Raw genomic sequence first — 20,841 nt, 5'->3', positions numbered from 1 at the left:
TCTCCTACTCTGAGCCCGATCTGTCCCCATTCAGGCCTGAAGATCTGCCTCTAAGTACATGTGATCCTTGTCAGAGTCCAGTGGTCTGAGAGTAGCATTCCCTGATCTCACCGCCTTATGAACTTGTTGGCATTATTGTTATGTCTACTCTGTTAGCCCAGAGCCAGAGTCTTCGTGAATGTCTGTTTAGGTGACATACTCATTCGTGCAGTTGATTGAATGATGGATTTTGAACATAGAGTCTTGATAGAATCTTGTTAATTGTTCCACGGTCTTAGGGATAAAAGAGAAAGTAGGATGTAGCATTTAAGTACCGAGAAGCCAGCAGATTACTCTGTGTTAGCTCTGCCAAGTTGGTGATAAAGTGGACCTGCCCTGCCTTTTGCTTGAGCATGAACAGTACCGCACAGTCCCTTTGTTATTGCACCCAGAGTGCTAGACGTTTGCGCCTGGCCCCGAGCACACTGTGCCGGCTGTCACAAGATGAAGTGGGTTTCTCCTTTCCCTGTGGTAGGTGTGCATTAGACCTTGTAGGCTATACTACATTGTGTTCTGGGGTCTATGTCTTTCCTCATAGGAATAGTTAGAACTTTAAAAGTATCTAGAATAGTGCTTGGACCAAACATGGAATTATTCAAGCTCTTTTTTTTTGCATGTGTGTAGTATATGTTGTATGTGTGTTTGGTGTATGCAGATATGCACCTGTGGAGGCAGAAGAGAATGCCAGGCATCTGTTTCTACCATTTACCATCTATCATTTATCCCTGTATTTCATTGAGACAGAGTTTCTTCTGCTATGGTTTTGTGAGCACCAGCTATCCTCCTGTGTTGGCACCCCACATGATTGGGGTTATAAATGTGTTTAGTAAGGCCCTGGGGTATCAAACTCAACTGGTGATCTCAGGCCCTTTTATGCCTTCATGCTTATAAATACAGTTACCTACTAATTCATCTCTCCATCCCTCAGTTCTTTTTATTTTTTTAACTGGTTACATCAGTTATATCCAACAATGCAGTAAGCCTAAAACCAACATAGAACTTTTCTATGAGGAAGAGAAATAAGTATGTGTTTCTGCATATGCTGAACTTTTGTAAAACTGCTAGAGCTTTTCACTAATTACTTCTGAATTGAATTTTAATGAAATCTTTGATCTCCAGAGTGCTTGCTGAGCGGAAAGCTGGTTTAGTTAAAATCACATACATCTGCCTAGCAGAGGCATAAATGAGTTATAGGGTTAGTTTCTTTTCAGTAGCAAGAATGCACAGGCAGACAGTCCAAGACTTGCCGGTGCTTCATGGTCTCCTGGATCCTGAGGTCTCTCTTGTACTCTGTTATCCCCAACCCACAACTTCCTAATGTAATAGATCTTCTGGAGGTCACTTGTCACTCCCATCTCCATCAGAAGGAAGGAGTGCTCCTCTTCCCAGTTGAGTGAGTCCCTTGAAATCCCACTGAAAATCCCAAACTCGGACTTCAACATGGACTTCCCCGCTTACCACCATCAGTAAGAGAGACCAAGAAACAGTATATATATATTTTTTTTACCAGGGAATTAATAAAATAGGCTAACAGTGTGGACGTTTCTTTTTGGCAAAGAAAGGAAAAAAAACATTTATCAGCAATAAACACAAGCCACTAAAAAGAGATGGTGACAGTCATGTTTGTCAAGGCATGCCTTCAGGTCTTGAGATAGTGTTAATTAAAATGAGTGACATTCAAACCAGGATTGTGACCAAGTAAACTGGATGTAGTATAAAAAGATTGGAGGTCTTCATGCCAACTTGCAAAGGGCTCTGCATGCCAGTTTAGACCCCACTAAGCACTTAGTAATCTGTAATATTAACCTCACAAAACCTTTCTATCTTATGTCTGCTTTCACTCGGTCCTATCTTTTCAGTTTTTTCCCAGTTTGGTCTGGAGAGATGGCTCAGCAGTTAAGGCACTTACCTGTAAAACTTAAGGACCCAAGTTTGATTCCCCAGTATCCACGTAAGGCCAGATGCACAGAGTGGTACATGTATCTGGAGTTCATTTATAATGCCTAGAGGTCCTGGTGTGCCCATTTCTCTCTCTTTTCTGGGTGTGGTGGCACACACCTTGAATTCCAGCACTAGGGAGGCCAAAGTAGAAGGATCATCACTGTGAGTTTGATACCAGACCAAGACTACATAGTGAATTCCAGGTCAGCCTGGGCTATGGTAAGACCTTATCTCCAAAAACCAAAAAGTAAATTTAGTTTCACCAACAATATCAATCTTTCCTTTCAAGTCACAATGATGAAGATTCTATTTAACTTGCTCTTTGTTATATACAGGATATTTCCTTCCTTCCTTCCCTCCCTCCCTCCGTCCCTCCCTCCCTCCCTCCCTCCCTCCCTTCCTTCATTTCTTTCTTTCTTTCCCCCCAACAACTAGTTTAACCTGAACCTATAATGGCTCATCGTGAAAAGCAATGACTTTGTGGGGAAACTTCAAGATTCATTTCTTATGGATGCTGTAACTGGCATTTTAAAATCTTGTGTGCTAAGCTAATTGTCATCTCTTTTCTTCTCTGTCATTTCGTATTCATATTCAGACATCACAGGAAATTCTCTCACACGACCTTGATCTTCTCATCCATGTCTAAACAGATGCAAATGTATTTTAAAGACTTCAGTTCCAGGAATTTTCCTTTTTTTGTCACCATTGGAGAGATGATTTTTTTCTCTTCTAATGTTAAGTTCTGATACTAAGCACATTGCATATTTGTGGTAAATCTACCTTTTATTTTCTTGGTGATTTAAATGAATGAAGTCCCTTACACAAATAATTTATAATACATCATAGGAATGTAAGCCAATGAATTGTCTTTTCTTTTTTCTAGGTATAGAAGCTTAAAGCATTTTAACTATGATGTCTGCCAGAGTTGCTTTTTCTCGGGTCGAACAGCGAAAGGGCACAAGTTACATTACCCAATGGTGGAATATTGTATACCTGTGAGTACTAAGCCAAGGTTTTGTTTCATTTTTTTAAAGTACATTTCTTTTGAATTAACTAGTGCCTAAACTTGTATTCTGTTCATTGAGACAACTTCCTTTGGAATTCTCCTCTACTTTTTGTTCTTTTAAAGTACACATAACCCCTATGTTAAAGTAATTAGTAAAGAAAAATTATACCTATCACCACAACCTAATTGGTAACTTGTGTCTATTTTGATTTCAACTTTAACTTTTTTGAAAGTGAGTTGTTTTAAGAACCTACAATAACTTACCTTATGTTGAACTTATGTTGAAAATGAAGCAATGTCAAGGAAAATAAGGCTTCTCTTGATATTTAAAATATGTTTTTTTTAATTTAATTTATTAGTTTTCATTTCAGTGAATACAGGCAGTTTGGTACCATTATTTAGGCTCATCTGTGATCTACCCCTCCCATTAGACCCTCCTTGTTAATGAAAATGGGTCGTGCATTGTGGAGTTAGCCCCCAGTTATTAGTATGATAAATGTCTCTGCAAATCATGACCCAACATGTAACTCTGACATTCTTTCCGCCCCCTCTTCCGCAAGATTTCCCTGAGCCATGTTGGGTTCATTTTTGGTCTGCTTCAGTGCTGAGGTGTTGGGGGCCTCTGAGGCTTTGGCTCTCTGATTTGGTAGGAGTTGATTTTTCTCTCCGTTGATCTCCTTCCCCTTTGTGCTGGTATCCGGTTCACAGGAAAACATCACCCTTGCTTATTTCGCCAGTTGTCCTTAGTTTCAGTTGGACCCCTTTTGAGGTGTGTTGGGGCAGCTCTCTTCTTAGGATCTGCATCTATCTGGAAAGGAGAAGCAGATTCTCCAACGGAGAGTAAGTTAGCACCTGGAAAATTGAGATAACACTTTTTTGATAGACAGTTTGATAGGTGTAGGCCCTCTTATACCCCGTGATTGATGGTAGCTTGATATTGTAGAGTGGGCTTGTGTTTGGGTATGGTTCTGACTTGTTTCCCAGCTCCAGCTAAGGGTCTAGTACCACTGAGTGGATCAGTTAGCCAAATCAAGAGCAATTGATTCCTCACCATGGCTGTGTACCACTATTGCACTTGTGTGGGCATCACATCCGGTTATTTGTTGCTAATTAGGTTAAATAATGTGTTGCTTGGACAGATCTTGGTCACTTCCCCCAGTCGCCTATGTAGCGCCTTCTGGCACTAGACACGCTGACTGTCTGGGGACTGACTCTCTCCTGGCTTCCAGCCATGTCATTCCATTTTACGCGTCAGCTGTGTATGGAGTCTTCAGCAATAGGGTCTTATCACTGGCCTTTGGTGGGTCATCAAGTACTCTGACAGAAGTCTGTCATTGTTTCGGGAAACCTTGTAGGTTTCTCTGATCAAAAGCTCATTGTGAATGGTAGGCCCAAGCTGGAAGTGGGGGTTTCAGGTCAGTGTCCACTAAGAAATTGTGGAAAAAGATAACTAATATACAAGAGTTAGAGAGGAGAGAGATAGAGGGGAGAGGGGGAGAGGGAGGGAGGGAAGATGTAGGAGATTTAGGTCAGTCTTGATCCTACCCTCTCCAGTGTCTTGTGGTTCAGGTGTTTCCTGTAAGGGTCTAGTGAAGGTTCAGCCATTTGGTCTGTCTTTTAGGAAGTAGAATTTTATATGTTTTCATAGTTAAATGTTATATTAACATATGAAAAAAATGGAAAATGTGGACATTAGAAATCTCATTCATAATTCTAGCTCCTGAACAAACTATGCTGTAATGTTTCCATGCTCTGATTTTCCATAGCTTCTAATAGTTTTTTTTTTTTTTTTTTTTTTTTTTTTTGCAAATAGTAGATATTCCATTTTTTCATAGACTGTAACTTGGCCTGTTCCAAAATTTTAATTAATTGGATTACTATAACCTGCCTAACTGAACACTTAAATTTAGATTTTCAGTTTATTTTCAACTTACTGACATTACAAAAACACTCCTGAAAATTATTGTGAAGCTAGCACTTTCCTTATATTATGTAAATTATATTTTCATTGAATAATGGGACAGAACTCGGTGATATGAGTTTATGAATATAAGTATTCTTAGGACCAAAATACTTAATGTCAAGTAACTTTCCAAAAGAGGCCTCTGCTACCTTGTGTCATGATCACATTGTGTTAACGTATTAATTTCCCACAGCCCACTAACACTGGGTGCTGATTATCAGTGTGACTTTGACCTAAAGCTATTTTTTTTTTCTGAGAAAATCCTCATATTTTAGCAATAGCCATTCTTTAGCTTCCTTCAAAATTAGGCCAAAATTTATTCATAGAGTTGTATGATTTCTTTGGTTTAGAGAATTAAATTGCTATTTTGGATCATAAATATATAGAAATACAACAATACCTATGACTATGCACATACACATTTCTTATTCTTAGCATCTTATTTCAAGTAAATAGGGACTCTCATATGTGGAGAGGATATCTATGTTCCTGAACTATAATGAATGAAATCCCCTAATGCCTTAGTTTAACCAGGAAAAAAAATTGCTCCCAAGAAAGTCTGTGAAGCATCATTTAGGACTATTATTAACTGATTCTCTCAGCAGAGTAATACTGAGCACTTATCATGGATCAGGTACTGTTACCAAAGCTAGTTACTCAAGTGGCAAGGACATTGTTTAACCAAGAATACGCTGACTATGCTGATGTCACTCAGTTGGTAGACTGTTCGCCTACAGCATGCACCATGCCCAGGGTTCAGTCCCCAGCACCACATAAAGTGGGTATAATGTAATCCCCACTCTCAGCAGACAGAGACAGAGAAAGGACGACCAGGAGCTCAAAGTCCTCCTCAGCTCCAGGTGAGTTTGAGGACAGCCTGGGCTGCAGGAAACTCTGCCTCAAAAGTATGGGCTGGAGAGATGGCTTAGCGGTTAAGCGCTTGCCTGTGAAGCCTAAGGACTCTGGTTCGAGGCTCGGTTCCCCAGGTCCCACATTAGCCAGATGCACAAGGGGGCGCACGCGTCTGGAGTTCGTTTGCAGAGGCTGGAAGCCCTGGCGCACCCATTCTCTCTCTCTCCCTCTATCTGTCTTTCTCTCTGTCTGTCTTTCTCAAATAAATAAAAAATAAAAAAAAAGTAAAATTTGATTGTACATATTTCCATATATATGCATACATACACGTAAGTATCTGCTTGTCTGAACTGTGTGTGTGTGTGTGTCCTTTCATAGAGGTGACTGTGTGTGCTAGCAGGAGACTGAGAGCTGAGGGGAGTACTACAGGGATGCTACAGCAGTAGACAACTGAAAAGGGAAAATGGTCTGCCCAGTAGGAAGCACTGAGGCCAGCTGTGTCTGCTTGCTTGCTGGCAGCAGGGGAAATGGGTTAGGATTCTCTGTTACACAGAGACCCTTCCTTCTGGAAAGTCACATTTCAAAGAAATGGCTTTCAGGGTCTTTTTCTAAAGATTTTAATTTATTTATTTGATTATTTGAGAGTGACAGAGAGAGAAAGAGGCAGATAGAGAGTGAGAGAGAGAATGGGCGCGCCAGGGCGTCCAGCCACTGCAAACGAACGCGAGCGCCCCCTTGTGCATCTGGCTAACGTGGGACCTGGGGAACCGAGCCTCGAACCGGGGTCCATAGGCTTCACAGGCAAGCGCTTAACTGCTATGCCATCTCTCCAGCCCTTTCAGGGTCTTTAAAAGAGGCACTCCTCAATGTAAGATGTACGAGATCTTAGCAGAAAAGCAAGAATGGATTTTTTTTTTTTTTGTAAGTGTCGTTAATAGTAAGGAAGACCCCCATCTTCAGCTTTGATTGGAATAAAACAGTAAATTCTCTGGAAAGCTGAGAGCTTCTTTCTATTAGAATTTTTTTTTTTTTTTTTTTTTAAGGAGGCTGAGGTCATCTTAAGAATGCATCCTTGAGCTGCTGGAAGTTGGGTTAAATCTTTTAAGGAGGTTTAGGTTGGACTGGATGGAATAATCTGTGTCACGAATATACCATCATGGTAGCCCCAGACTTCAACCTAGAGGAAGGCTAAGAGAGCCTGAGCTTAGTTTGATCAGGGAAAGAATGTCACTATAACCTAGTTATCTGCCCACATGGAAGAGGAAAGACAAGAGTCCTGGCTTTCCTGCTGCTTTGCTTGTAGGAGGAGGGCATGATAGGAACAAAGACACAGGTAATTAAGAATTGCAGTGCCTTTGAAAAGCAGCATGGTGAGATAGAATGATGGGAGGAAGCACTGCAGATAAATTTGAGAAGTTGACCTTTGAGCTGAACCTGAAGGTCAAGAGAGTCAGTAAAGAACCAGCTGAGGCATGTGAAACAGCCCTGCTCTCTGTGGTCTCAGAGTGGGAAGGAGGTTGGCAGGAAGGGGTCCAGACCAAAAGTGGAACCTGTCCCCCGAGTGAAATACAGCAGGCAAGAACTGAACACCCGATTTGAAGAGCCCAGTCCACAGTCAAGGAAATGCGGCTGCTGCTGTTAAATTCCAGAGATCCACTGTGGACCATTAACCAGAGCTCCGGGGTCTCCCAAGCATGGGGGTCTCTTTGCAGCTTCAAGGGCATGTGTCCAGTGAGGGTCTCCCTTCATTAAAGGGATGATGCCAGGACAAAAGGTTAATGAGAAAGTCCGGTGTCAGGTTTTGTGCACCCTTCAGACCATTATGAGAAACTCGGATCGGAAAGAAGTGTAATATTAATATTTCTGTGCTAATAGCTAGGAATTGGGAAGGTGACCATCAAGAACTAATGTTAGGGGCTGGAGATGTGGCTCAGTGATTAAAGGTGCTGGATTGCAAAGCCTAAAGATCCAGGTTCAGTTCCCCATTACCCACATAAAACCAGATGAACAAAATAGCGCACATATCTGGAGTTTGTTTGCAGTGGCAAGAGGCCCTGTTGTACCCATTCTCTCCCACTCTCTCTGTCTCTGTCTTTCTCTCAGTTGGATAAATATATTTTAAAAAGAACTAATGTTAAAGTAGAAAAATCATAAAATAAATGGATATTGTTATGGTGTAGATGTATAAAATCACTATCTTTAAAATTAAATACAATAATTCCTAATTATTTTTAAAACATACCCAAACACCTTGAAATTATTACATCTTCAGCCTTCATTGACCAGTGAGAGTAGGTTAAGAACCACTGATTTTATACATACATACATATATATATATATATATATATATGTATATATATATATATATATATATATAAATCCCTCTCCTCTACTACCCATTTTAAACAGTATCTGTAGTTGTTCCAAATGCTTTCTGTTACATGGCACTAGCCAAGTCACTGTTTCTGAGATGCCATCTTGCCGTGCGACTCCAGGCTGATGTCTGTTTCCAATATAGGCTTTTAGGAAGTCATTTTCTCCTTCCTGAACTTGTATGAAAATCCTAAAAGCAGTCTATTTCCAAATCATCTCTAACATCAGGTTGCTCTCTGCATTTGGCCCTGTGCCTTTGGGGAGCTGTGCTGGGGATGGAAGCTCAGGGTCTGGTACCTAGTGGGCTTACTGGACAGGTGACTACCATTGAGCTAAATCCCCCAAATAAACCCGAAACTTTTTATAAAATAGCACTGTATGATAGGCAAGACTGCTTCCCAAAGTTTCGGTGTCTTGCCCACATTTTTTTTTTTTGATTCTTTTTTCATATCCTCTTTTAAGTAAGCTGTCTTTATGGTTCATCCATCTTCCCATTTCCTAAGCTCATTTAATGTCTGCCTCAGAAAATGGACTTGAATGTGAATTTATTTGCTCACTGTGGTGATAATAAGCAGTGCTTGCTTGTTAAATGGAGCTGACCTTTCCCTAAGCATCTCCATGTTTACATTTCTCTCAGTTCATCTCCATTTCTGGTTAAGAAAATGCTCCATTCACATCACTGGCTTCATAGCTCCCCTCCAAGGTCATCCTCTCTTTTTCTTTACCTTTCTTTCAGTGCTTTTATTGATGAAAACTTTCTGCAATTTCTAACCTTATTTTATTTTAAGCCCACAGACCCTCCTGAATACTTTACCAATGTATTGGCTTATTGTGGGTGACAATGTTTATATTTAGACGTGCGAAGATTAATGGTGTATAAATTAGCTATCAGGAATGTACTTGATGATATCGGTAATAAAACATTTATATGAGGAAATGGAGTGGAATTTTTCTCTCACTGGGAATGATTTTTCACATTTATTGTCCCCTCCATTCTGTAGTCCAAATTTGTATCCTAGTAATTCTTTCTTTTGACCCGATGAGGGTTTATGTTCAAGCAATAACGTGACATAGATTGCATTTAATGTCTGTCACTGTTCTCTCTCACCATTCATGAAATCCCCCTTTGTAACAAAAACACCTACTTATAGATGTAGTTCTTACCAGCTCCTGGGGTTGTGGGCCTCTGGTGAGGAATACTCATTATGATGTGAGCATTTGGCTGAGCAAACCTGCACATATCATGAGTCAGAAAGCAAAGAGAAAGAGGAAATGGCAGGGTCCCACAATCCTCCTCAAGAGGTTGTCCTCAGTGACCTAAGGACTCCTACCAGAGCCCACCTCCCAAAGGTTCCACCATCTCCCAGTAATGACACCCTGGAGACCATGCATTTGACATGAATCTCTTGGAAACATTCATTATCTGAACTCTTGGCCTGTTTATATGCCTCTGTAACACAGTGCAATAAATAGGTAGGCAATGTATAGTGAGCAGAATCTTCTTTGGCTAATGGTTGTGGGAGTGGGGAAATCCAAGGTGGAGGGACCCTCATGAGCAAGGGTCTTCTTGTTCTGTCGTAGGAGGCAAAAGGGTAAGAGAACATGTGTGCAAAAGAGAGAAGGAAGCCACCCTCATTCTCCTATTGAGCCAGTAGCTTTCAAGGGCTGGAGAGATGCCTCAGCTATGAAGGTGCTTGCCTGCAAAGCCTAAGGACCCAGGTTTGATTGTCTAGGACCCACGTAAAGACCGATGGACAGGATAGTGCATGTAGCTGGAGTAGGTTGGCAGTGGTTAGAGGATCTGGTCCACCCATATCCTTATAGTCTTTGTGATCTAATCTACCCTTACAACCCAAAACTCTCACACTGTTGAGATCAGTTTTCCAGTGTGTTTGGATCATAGCAAGAGCATTTTGCTCATGGCAAGAGCCATCAAGAAAATAAAATGAGGGAGAGAATGTTCTCCATGTGAAAACAATTAAACATGACAGTGTAATATTTCAGACAATAAGGTAATGTATCAGATTTGATCATCGCTTTTGTACTACATGATCAGATTTAGAGGTGGTGTTTATTGCTAAGTAACTTCATTTTATCTTAAAACTTTCAGATCTTAAATTCCTTTTATTGGAATGTAAGTATAATCACTTATAGTTAAGAAGTATGGAATTCAACTAATTAAATTTTCTTTTAAGAAATGATTGTTGGAAATGACCAAAATTTAATTGAAGTTAGAAAAGAAAGTATGGGCCTGGAGAGATGGTTCAGCAGTTAAAGGAGCTTGCTTGTTAAGCCTGATTCCCCAGTATCCACATAAAACTGCATGAACACATTGGTGCAGGCATCTAAGATTAGTTTGCAGTGGCAAGAGGCCCTGGTGTGCCCATATTCACTCACTTGCTCTCCCTGTGTGTAATAAGTAATAATATTAAAAAAGAAAAAAGTAATATTTAAAAGTCTTTTTTGAGCTCTACAATCTTAAGCAAATTTCAATTCTATATCATATTATTTTTTGGTTTGTTCTGTTTTTATTTTTGGCAGCACTGGGTATGAATACCAAGGCTTCTCACATTCTGGCGAGGACTCTACCACCTTTTTATTTTGAGATAGAGTTTCACTGAGTTGCTCAGGCTGATCTTGAATTTCCAACCCCTGCCTTGGATTCTCAAGTCACTGGGATCATAGACTTGCACCAAACAGGCTCAGCTCATATTCTTCCCTCCCCTCCCCTCCCCTCCCCTTCTCTTCTCTTCCCTTCCCTTCTTTCTCTATTTCTTTCTCTCCTTTCAGAGGTAGGGTCTCACTCTAGCTCAGGCTGACCTGGAATTCACTATGTAGTCCCAGGGTGGCCTCAAACTCTCAGTGACCCTTCTACCTCTGCCTCCCAAGTGCTGGGATTAAAGGTGTGTGCCACTCCGCCTGGCCTCAGCTCATATTCTTATCTATAGCTGCCATGGCGTACATGAGGATCTAGGACTTGCTTGTCTTAAACTGAAAGTTCTTTCATTTCTTACCCTCTCCTCCAGGTCCTGCTAACCACCATCCTCCTCTCTACCACGATGAGTCTGGTTTTGTTTTTAGTTTCCACATATAAATGAGTTCATGTAATATTTGTTGTTCTATATCTGGGTTATTTCACTTAATATAATGTCCTGCAAGTTCATCTGTGTTGTTGAAAATGGCTAAATTTTCTACTTTTATAAGGCTGAATAATCTTTTTCTTTCCTTCCTTCCTTCCTTCCTTCCTTCCTTCCTTCCTTCCTTCCTTCCTTCCTTCCTTCCTTCCTTCCTTCCTTCCCTACCCCCCCCTCTGTTTGTCTGTGCATGTATGTGGTATTTTCTTGATGTGTAGGTTGTAGGTTACTTGTGTTGACTGTCTTGGCCACTATGCATCACGCTGCAGCAAATGTGGGGAAGAGGGGTGGATATTATTCTCTTTGGCTATGTGCCTGGAAGTGAGGTGACTAGATCATGCAGCTGCTCTGCTTAAAAATTTTTAGGAGTTTTAGATTGTTTTTCATGATGGCCGTGCACCAGTGTTGATGTTTCTGTCTATGATGGAGTGATTTATGGGGCGGTTTGGTTGCTGACAAGAAGTGAGAGTAGGGTTCAATGCTAAGGAGAATGAGGAATGTTTGGAATTGCTCCTGGCATCAGTCATGAGTCACCAAGAGACGAGTAAAGGTCGCTGCCTTGTCATGAGAGGGCAGCCGGGATTAATTGGCAGAGATTTGTCCTCTGGGCTCCATCACTTCTCAGCAGCTTGAGAATTAGAAGGCAGTTGTAGTTGTAGTTGAAAGCCAAGGGAGTGAAGAATCCTCAGGTATGAGTGGTACTTTGGCCGATGCGGGCTGTTCCCATGCTCAAGAAATCCTAACACAGGTCCAGAAGCTAGGTCAAAGCAATGGGAGGGAAAAAGAAGTTTATTAATTGAAGAAGGGGACACAGCTCAGAAGATCACAGATGATATTTCCATGGTAGAGATCAGAGGCTGACAGAAGTTTGAGTGCTAAGGTATAGCCTCACCCCAATATGTAACCAAAGTGGGGTGTCGTGAGTTTCAGAGATGAGACGGCATTTCCGACCTCATCATTGCATCTGTAGAAATGACAGGTGATAGCTGTGGGAGATTGTGCAATACAACGGGTTTCCAGGGTATATTGGTTTTAGTAGGTGAGGCTAAAGTGGCTGATTGTATGTAAGGAATAAAAGAGGGTGGGGGGCTTTTCTTCCCATTTTAAGGTCATGGTTGAAGGCAGATTGGAAGAGTAAAGTCTACCAGTTTATTTAAGTTTTACCTGGTATTGAAGCTTTCACAGGGAAACAGAGACCCAGAGAAATTGGGAAGCCTGTTTATTTTAATGCTAGGCTTCATGACGAGCAGACAGGAAGCATGAATGAGCAAAGGGGCTGTGATCCCACGGTGGAGTAGGGAACCATAAGGCCTGTTTGTAGAGTCTGCTGTGTGATCTGCGTCCTCGGGGATGACTCAGTCTGTTTTCCGCTGCTGTAACAGAGCACTTCAGACAGTCATTTGTGAACTGTGTGGCTGTCGATTCGTCCCGTTGTCCTGCAGGCTGGGATTGCAAGGTGGAGGAGCTGCATCAGGCGGGAGCCTCCATGCTCTGTCACCCCATGGTGGACGCATCACAAGAGAGCATGAGAGAGAGGGAGAGCGAGGGGACGGAGACCAAGGAAGAGGCATACTCAGTTATCCTAACAGGAGCCTTCACTGGCAATAAGTGGCCCATTCTTGGCATAATAGCATTAAACTAGTGATGAGCCTTCATGACCTAATCATCTCATAAATTTTTTTACCTTACTTATTTTCACATGTGTTTGGGGGAGCACTAGCTACTATAAACAAATGACAGGCCCTTCTACCAGTTTTTGCGTTCAGATGTGCACAGATGGCTTGGGAACCAAACCCAAGGACCAGCTAGCTTCCCAGGCCTAGCCAGATAATCTCTTAAACATTTCCTCCCTCAACACCATTGTGTTAGGCGTTAAGTTTCCAATACGTGGATTTTGCATATTAAACCCATAGGCAAAAATAAAGCCCTTCCTTCCAGGGAGAGGGAGAGAGACCACCTCTCCAGTCGAGGTTCCTGCTTCTGCTGTTTTCTCAAATGCCGTATTTTGGGAGGCATGCACCAAATCCCACTGAGGGTTAACCTCCTATATCCTTGCCCATTGTATGTTATTATCTTAGGCGCATCAGGGTTCTTTGGTGAAAAGGTCATGAACATGTTATAGGAGAATGGGTCAAAGAAGATAGAGGTCACAATAGCGAGGAATGAGCGGCAGACAGATAGAGGCAGCATGCCTTTGGTAAGGCCCAGTAGTCTAGCCATAGGGCTGAGGACAAGAACTAGAGAGGGTAATAGAACAACGGCTTCATCCCCTGGTACATGAAGGTAGCTGAATCTGGCAGCTTAGCGAGGATGGCAGGGTGGTTTGACAGACGTGCTAGATCAGGGCGAGGAGACTCGGTCTCCGTAAAAGGTTGTTACCTCACTGATATCTGCTGTTTCTAGTTGGGGTAGATTTGCTGTAAATGTTCCCACTTACCTTCAGGGCTTTGAATAGAGCTCATTTGTACTGATGGTTCCATTGAGATTTTGGTACAAAGTGGGGAGGACTTGGGAAAGGCTTCTGTGGACAACTGCTTATTACATCCTTCCCTCTTAAAAAGAGATCAGTAGTATGGTTTTTGAGCAAATGCATCATAATATTTTCATCCTTTAGAGAGCATTATTTTGTTCTTTTTTTGTTTGTTTATTTTGTTTTTTTTGAGGTAGGGTCTTATTCTAGCCCAGGCTGACCTGGAATTCACTATGTAATCTCAGGGTGGCCTCGAACTCATGGCCAGCCACCTTCCTCTGCCTCCCAAGTGATGGGATTAAAGGCGAGCGTCACCACGCCCGGCTCAATAGAGCATTTTTATTGTGTAATCAAACCCGTGTAGATAAAGCCTTACTTATTGAACAAAGCGGGTTTCCATGCTCTGTGGTGGCTCGAATGCAAGTATCTCCCGTAGCTTATACGTTTGTGTCTAGGCTTCATACTTGATCCTCAGCTGGTGGAGTCTTCAGAAGGTGGAGTCTTGCTGGAGTAGGCGTGTCACCAGGGAAGGCCTTGAAATTTTATAACACAGCCCTCCTTGCCAGTTCGGTCCAGCGTTTTCTCTCTACTACATCCCTGCTGGGAGGTGATGTGAGCCAGCTTCCTGGTCCTGTAATGCTTACCCCACCTTAATGAAAATTCTCCTTGAAAGCATAAGCCAAAAGAACCCTTTCCTTCCATAACCTGCTTCTGGTTGGGTATTTCGTCCCCACAGCAACAAGGTAATTGTAGCACCTTGTACAAATAGGAAAAAAATAAGCTTAGCATTTGTAGCTTTCTGTACAACGGCAACACAACAGTAAACTGGATTACCTTTTTTTTTTTTTTTTTGAAAAATGACCACATAACTCAAGTTTCCTAACATTCAGATTGTGCATATATGTGTGAGTTCATATATACTGTGTTATGCAGCAACAGCAGTGCTGGCTTTACCAGGTTCCAAGGTTACCTGAGCAAAATTATATAGACAACCAGGATAATTAAATAAAACATGAAAGTTGTTTTAAAACAAATTTTAACATATAGAAATAATTTGTGGAAAACCACTGATGTGGGTGAGTAAAAAGAATTTACTGAAAGCACAAACAGCATGTATTTAAATACCCTGTGAGGAAGCAGTGGGAGTGCTCCAAAGGGTGCTGACACATTGCTGAGAGAGAGGAAAATCGCTTTTCTATCAGCTGAGCTTAATTTCGTGGGTCTTGTCACAGGGGCCTCTGGTGCAAGGTGGGAGGAGCGCACATCTGGATCCATAGGTGGCCATCTCACTGTCTTATTAAGCATTAAGTTTCTTTTTTTTCTTAAAGATTTTCTTTTCATTTACTTATTAGAGACAGAGAGAGGGAGAGAGAGGGAGAATGGGCATGCCAGGGCTCTAGCCACTGCAAATGAACTCCAGATGCATGTATCACCATGTGCATCTATCTGTCTTACATGGGACCTGGAGAATTGAACCTGGGTCCTTAGGCTTCATAGACATGTGCCTTAACCACTAAACTGTCTCTCCAGCCCAAGTAGTAAGTTTTATAGCACAAGTTGTCCCTCATGAAACTGGGCATTAGGGTAGAGGCCATGATTCATTAGGAGTTGGATTTCAGATGTTTGTTTAACATATTATAAGTCACCAGGGTCAAGCTCCAACTAGTTGCAGCCTAATTGTTACAGTATAGGAATTTTATTTTATTTTATTTTTTTAATTTTTTATTTATTTATTTGAGAGCGACAGACACAGAGAGAAAGACAGGTAGAGGGAGAGAGAGAGAATGGGTGCGCCAGGGCTTCCAGCCTCTGCAAACGAACTCCAGACACGTGCGCCCCCTTGTGCATCTGGCTAACGTGGGACCTGGGGAACCGAGCCTCGAACCGGGGTCCTTAGGCTTCACAGGCAAGCGCTCAACCACTAAGCCATCTCTCCAGCCCAGGAATTTTATTTTTGTTTTTGGCCTTTACACTCTATAAATTTCTTTTTTTATATATTTCATTTTTATTTATTCGTTTATTTGATAGAGAAAGAGAGACAGAGAGAGAGAAAATATGGGCATGCCAGGGCCTTCAGCCACTGCAAACAAACTCCAGATGCAGGTGCATCTGGCTAACATGGGTCCTGGGGAATAGAACCTGGGTCCTTTGGCTTTGCAGGAGAATGCCCTAACCGCTAAGCCATCCCTCCAGCCCTAGACTCTATAATATTCTTGTTTCTATAGTCTATATATGGAGAAACGTTGCAATACTTTTGTATTCTCCATGTTTGTAGAAACTGATAGAATCACACCATAGCAGAAGTTTTAATATGTAAGCTAAAAGCTAAGTCGTGCCCTTTTTTTTCCCTGAACTTTATGTCATTGGCAAAAGCACAACATGAGACAAAAACAAAAAAGAGCTGGAAACCATTGCTGTGTCGCCTCCTTTCTCCTGCCAGCACCAGTGTTGTGAGGCTGTGGAGTCAACTGTAAGAAGATGCTGATTCGTCCTTTGTGGAGTTAGCATACTTTGTTTTTGGCAGTCTTGCTTCCTCAGATGTGTTCCGGGATAATGTCCAATATGCTAAAAATGCAGCATCACGGCAGTCTCTCCAGCCTCAGCATTCTGCGCTGGCTTGTCAGCTCTTGTCGCCCATAGTTGTTTTCCTAGTGAGTCTGGTGAGTTTAGATGGTGTTATTATGCGCTCTTAAGGTGAAGTTTGGACCAGCTCCATCTCACACTGGAGGACTTACCCCGTGCCCCACCATCTTTGTTCTTGACCCTGTGGGTGATTCTATGAATGCTAATTTTTTCCATTTCACATTTTCCCATTAATACTCAGAAGTCTCTAAGCATCTCTTAATGAGTTCATCCTGCCCATGGAATGTGGATGTGTCTGATTTCCAACTTGTTGAAATCAATGAAACTTAAGTAAAATCTGAGTTGTTTTGCAATTTAAAAAATTATTAAGAATGTCTTTAAAATAAAGCTTGTGATAATGTTACTCAGAAGTACACATAGGTCTCTGAGAATTACTGGCGTCTATGTTTAAGCAATAAATCTTGGTAATGAGTATCCTATGTGTCAATGATTTTTGCCCTTGTGCTTGATTCAAATGGCATTGTTTCCTTATTTTGTTCCTGTGCGAAATGACTGTGTGCTGATTTATATAACTTTGATTTACATCTTATTACTTGCCTGTTTACCCCTACCTATAACTTGCTAATAGCTGAAAATTCTCATGTTGGAAGTATCAGTTAAAGAAACAAATTATACAGTTACCCCGTGTTATAAACTAACCGACCAAGAAAATTGCTGGGAGACTAAAAGTGAATATGGTTTTATTTGTCTAGTTTTGGTTCAGTTCGTTGTTTTGTGTTAGTTGTTCAGCGATTAGCCACTGTATCTTGGCCTTGAGGGTTATTTGGCATTGTAGTTCATTGCCTCTTTCTCTGTGATACTCTGTAAACCTTGAGCTGAAATGGTAAAACAATTTATTCAAGAACCTAGTTAGCTATCAAGACCATGAGGGTTGGTGTTTCTGAATTCTAAATTCTTCTGCACCTTAGCCTTTCTCTTTTTAGTGATTCATATCATGAGAAGGAAGAGCCTCTGGCTGTCTTTCAGTGTGTTTGAAGTTAAAGAGTATGTTGGTGGCAACATTTAGTCTAAGAATGTACAGTTTGTAGGTTTTCAAGCTCAAGCAAAAAAAAAAACAAACAAACTTCAAAGTGTTAAGTGAGAATTCCATATGAAGGGTCTATATTTTCTCTCAGTAAGGTAGTTATTGGTGGAAGATTTAAAGTTTTTTTTAAATTATTAATGCATTTATTTGAGAGAGAGAGGAAGGCACAAAGATAGAGAGAGAATGGGTGCAATAGGGCCTCTTGCCACTGCAAACACACTGCAGATGCATGCACCACTTTGTGTCTCTGGCTTTACATGGGTACTGGGGAATCAAAGCTGGGTCCTTTGACTTTGCCAGCAAGCACCTTAACCACTAAGCCATAACTCCAGCCCCAAACTTAAGGCTTTTATTACTGTTGTTGTCATTGGAAAGGCAGGACTTAAAGAGTGAAGCCCCCTGCTTTTACCTTACACAAGATTTTCTTAGAGACTTCATAGACGTTTCTATGGGCAGATTTTTCCCAGAGAAAATGTCATCATCTAACAACACATTTTAAAAAACGCATTCTCTCGTGGTGATGGGGAACAAGTTGAGAACTGGCTTCAATACAGATAAATTTTCATGCTCTTATTGCTACTCAACTTCACGATAACAGTGCCTTTTCTTTGTATACTCATATGCCTACTTGTCCTTGTGAGGTTCATTTCTAAGTGTTTTTTTTAGTTACTAGTACTAGATTTGAAAAATACGGCACAGTTGGAAGGGCGATACGTTTGTATAAGGGACTTCGTACATGCTTGTGAGAACGTACTGGGGGGGGGGGGGATTGGCCTGGCAGCAGACTTTCTCAAATCAATTTTGACTTTACTGCTGTCCTTATTTGTTAAAGAAGTTACATGAAATGTGATAGAGCAAGTAGCACCAAACTCCCACAATATTTAAAGCAAAACGATGTACCCAGAGAGCTCTCAAATAAAATGGGGTGGAGACAAGATGTCCCCTGATGCAAGGCACAGGCACATGAACAGAGCAAGGGTGACAGAGAAGTGGAGCCCAAATGGGTGTCGGGTAGTCTGTAGCACAAGCAAAGGGCTAGTTTGAGAGCAGAATCCCACCCAGGAGGGGCCTCATTCCCAACTCGGACATCCACGAGCTCAATGTATTTCAAATAGCCTGCATGGCACATTACCAGTATGGTATTTAAATGAAGGGGAAATTTCAGAATGCAGATTTACTTTTATTCTGGCTCACTGCGTAACTGCGTAGACCAGGCTCGCCTCAATCTTGTAATCTTCCTGCCTTGGCCTCTCTGAGTGCTGGGATTATAGGCAGGCACCATTATGCCCAGTAAGGATTCAGTTTTCCTAGAAGTGACAAAAAGATGATACTAGGGAAAGAACAGCTTCCTCCTTATGACAATGATGAGATTTCTTGAAAGGTGGGGCCAAGGAAGATGGCTCAATGGTTAAAGGCGCTTGCTAGCAAAGACTGCCCGTCTGGGTTCAATTCCCAAGCCACCCACCTAAGCCAGACCTGAAAAGTGAAGCAAGCTTGCAGCTGAAAGAGACCCTTGCATGTTCCCTGCTCCCACACAATACCTGCAGATAAATATCATTTCTTCTTTAAAAAAAGACAAAAGTGGGTTTGTTTTTTTTTCCTAAAAAGAAAAAATTGAGGGGCAGGAGAGGTGGTGCTTATCTCCAAAGCCTGACAACCAGGGTTGGATTCTTCCGAACCCACATAAAGCCAGATGCACAGTGGTCCACGCATAGTTTGTTTACAGCCATTCCAATTACAGAATTACACTCCTGACAGGAATCCCGAGTGGCTGAGGGGCAAGTTTCTGTACATGGTTTCCTGCAATAGCACGTGAAGTTTATAGTGAATTGAAGCCCTTAGATGATCACTTTTAGGAGTAGATTTTTTTTTCTCAATATAAAAATTGTTGAGGAAATCAGAATGAGCTATTTTGTGATTACATGTACTGATTTAAATCTTGTTAGAAATAATTTCAAGGCTAGGGAGATGACTCGGTGGTTAAAGACACTTGCTTGCAAAGCCTGCCAGCTTGAGGTCAATTTCCTTAGTACTCACATAAAGCCAGCAGTACAAAGGAGCACATGCATCTGCCGTTTGTTTGCTGGTGTAGGAAGCTCCAGAGTGCCTATATCCTTATCTCTCTCTCTCTCTCTCTCCTCCCTCTCTCTCCCTCTCCCTCTCTGTCACTGTCATTCCTTCATCCCCTCTCTCTCTGCTTGCTAATAAGTGTATTTTTACAAAGACATAATTTCAGTCTCTGCTGTCACTTAGATGATTGTTTGATTTCTTGGCTGGTCTTGCTTAGGCCTTCCATATCTTGAATATACTTAATTAAAGGGTATATAATGGAGATTAAGCTTACACTTTTGGGTGGTCAAGCATAGAAATGTAATGGAATAACATTACACCAAGTGAAAAAAGCCAGCCACAGAAAACAATCAGCTAGATGAATAGACTTCTGTGAAATGTCCAGAACACGTCAGTTTATAGAGATGGAAATATCATTAGATAATGGTGATATTTTTGAACTATGAATATCCTAGGAGCAACCATCTAATTATTGTATGCTGTTCAGGACCTAGGGGAGTTAGACTGGGTGGAGAGTTTGGTGCCATATCCACCTACCTGCCAAGAGTCTGCTTTTCTCTTTCACTCCTCTCTTCCTTTTTTCCTTCATCCCTGCCTCCCTCCTTCTTTTCCTTCCTGACTCTATAAGCTTTCTGTCCACACACACATACATACACATACCATTCATCTATTTATCATCTTTTATCTTATCTGTCATCTATCTATCTATCTATCTATCTATCTATCTATCTATCTATCTATCTCTCTGGACAGGGTCTTTATGTAAATCAGATTAGCCACAAAGTCAATATCCTTCTATCACCAGAGTGCTGGAATTACAAGTTGGTGCCACCATGCCCACTTCCACCTCACTCTTTTTCTCTTTTCTATTGTTCTGTCTTCAGACTAGAGTGTATGTTGCCTTATAGAAAGCCACTGTGGGCTAAATATTGACCTTAGTTTATTAAGTTTAATTAAAAGTTTGCAATTCAGAATACCATCTCTACATTTTTTAAAGATTTTTTTTGTTTATTTTTACTTATTTGAGAGCGACAGACAGAGAGAAAGAGGCAGAGAGAGAGAAAGAGGCAGAGAGAGAGAGAGAGAGAGAGAGAGAGAGAATAGGCATGCCAGGGCCACCAGCCACTGCAAACGAACTCCAGATGCGTGCGCCCTCTTGTGCATCTGGCTAACGTGGGTCCTGGAGAAACGAGCCTCGAACCAGGGTCCTTGGGCTTCATAGGCAAGCACTTAATCGCTAAGCCATCTCTCCAGCCCTCATCTCTACATTTTTAACAGTAATTTTTTAATAATGGGAATCAACCAGTCACATTTCCAAAACTAATT

General features: G+C 41.5%; 1 protein-coding gene across 8 annotated transcripts in view; it reads left to right on the top strand.

The window, feature by feature from the left end:
• Utrn (utrophin) overlaps positions 1-20,841 on the top strand; it is a 555,367-nt gene that overhangs the window by 502,069 nt on the left and 32,457 nt on the right. For all 8 annotated transcript variants that reach the window (XM_045158274.1, XM_045158275.1, XM_045158277.1 and 5 more), the window contains one exon: positions 2,864-2,975. In XM_045158274.1, the coding sequence (XP_045014209.1) occupies positions 2,864-2,975 (112 nt within the window). The remainder of the gene's footprint in view (positions 1-2,863; positions 2,976-20,841) is intronic.

The sequence above is a fragment of the Jaculus jaculus genome, chromosome 9, assembly GCF_020740685.1.
Source record: "Jaculus jaculus isolate mJacJac1 chromosome 9, mJacJac1.mat.Y.cur, whole genome shotgun sequence".
Taxonomy (NCBI): domain Eukaryota; kingdom Metazoa; phylum Chordata; class Mammalia; order Rodentia; family Dipodidae; genus Jaculus; species Jaculus jaculus.
The sequence above is the reverse complement of the archived record's forward strand: the minus strand, read 5'-3'. Positions and strand labels throughout refer to the sequence as shown.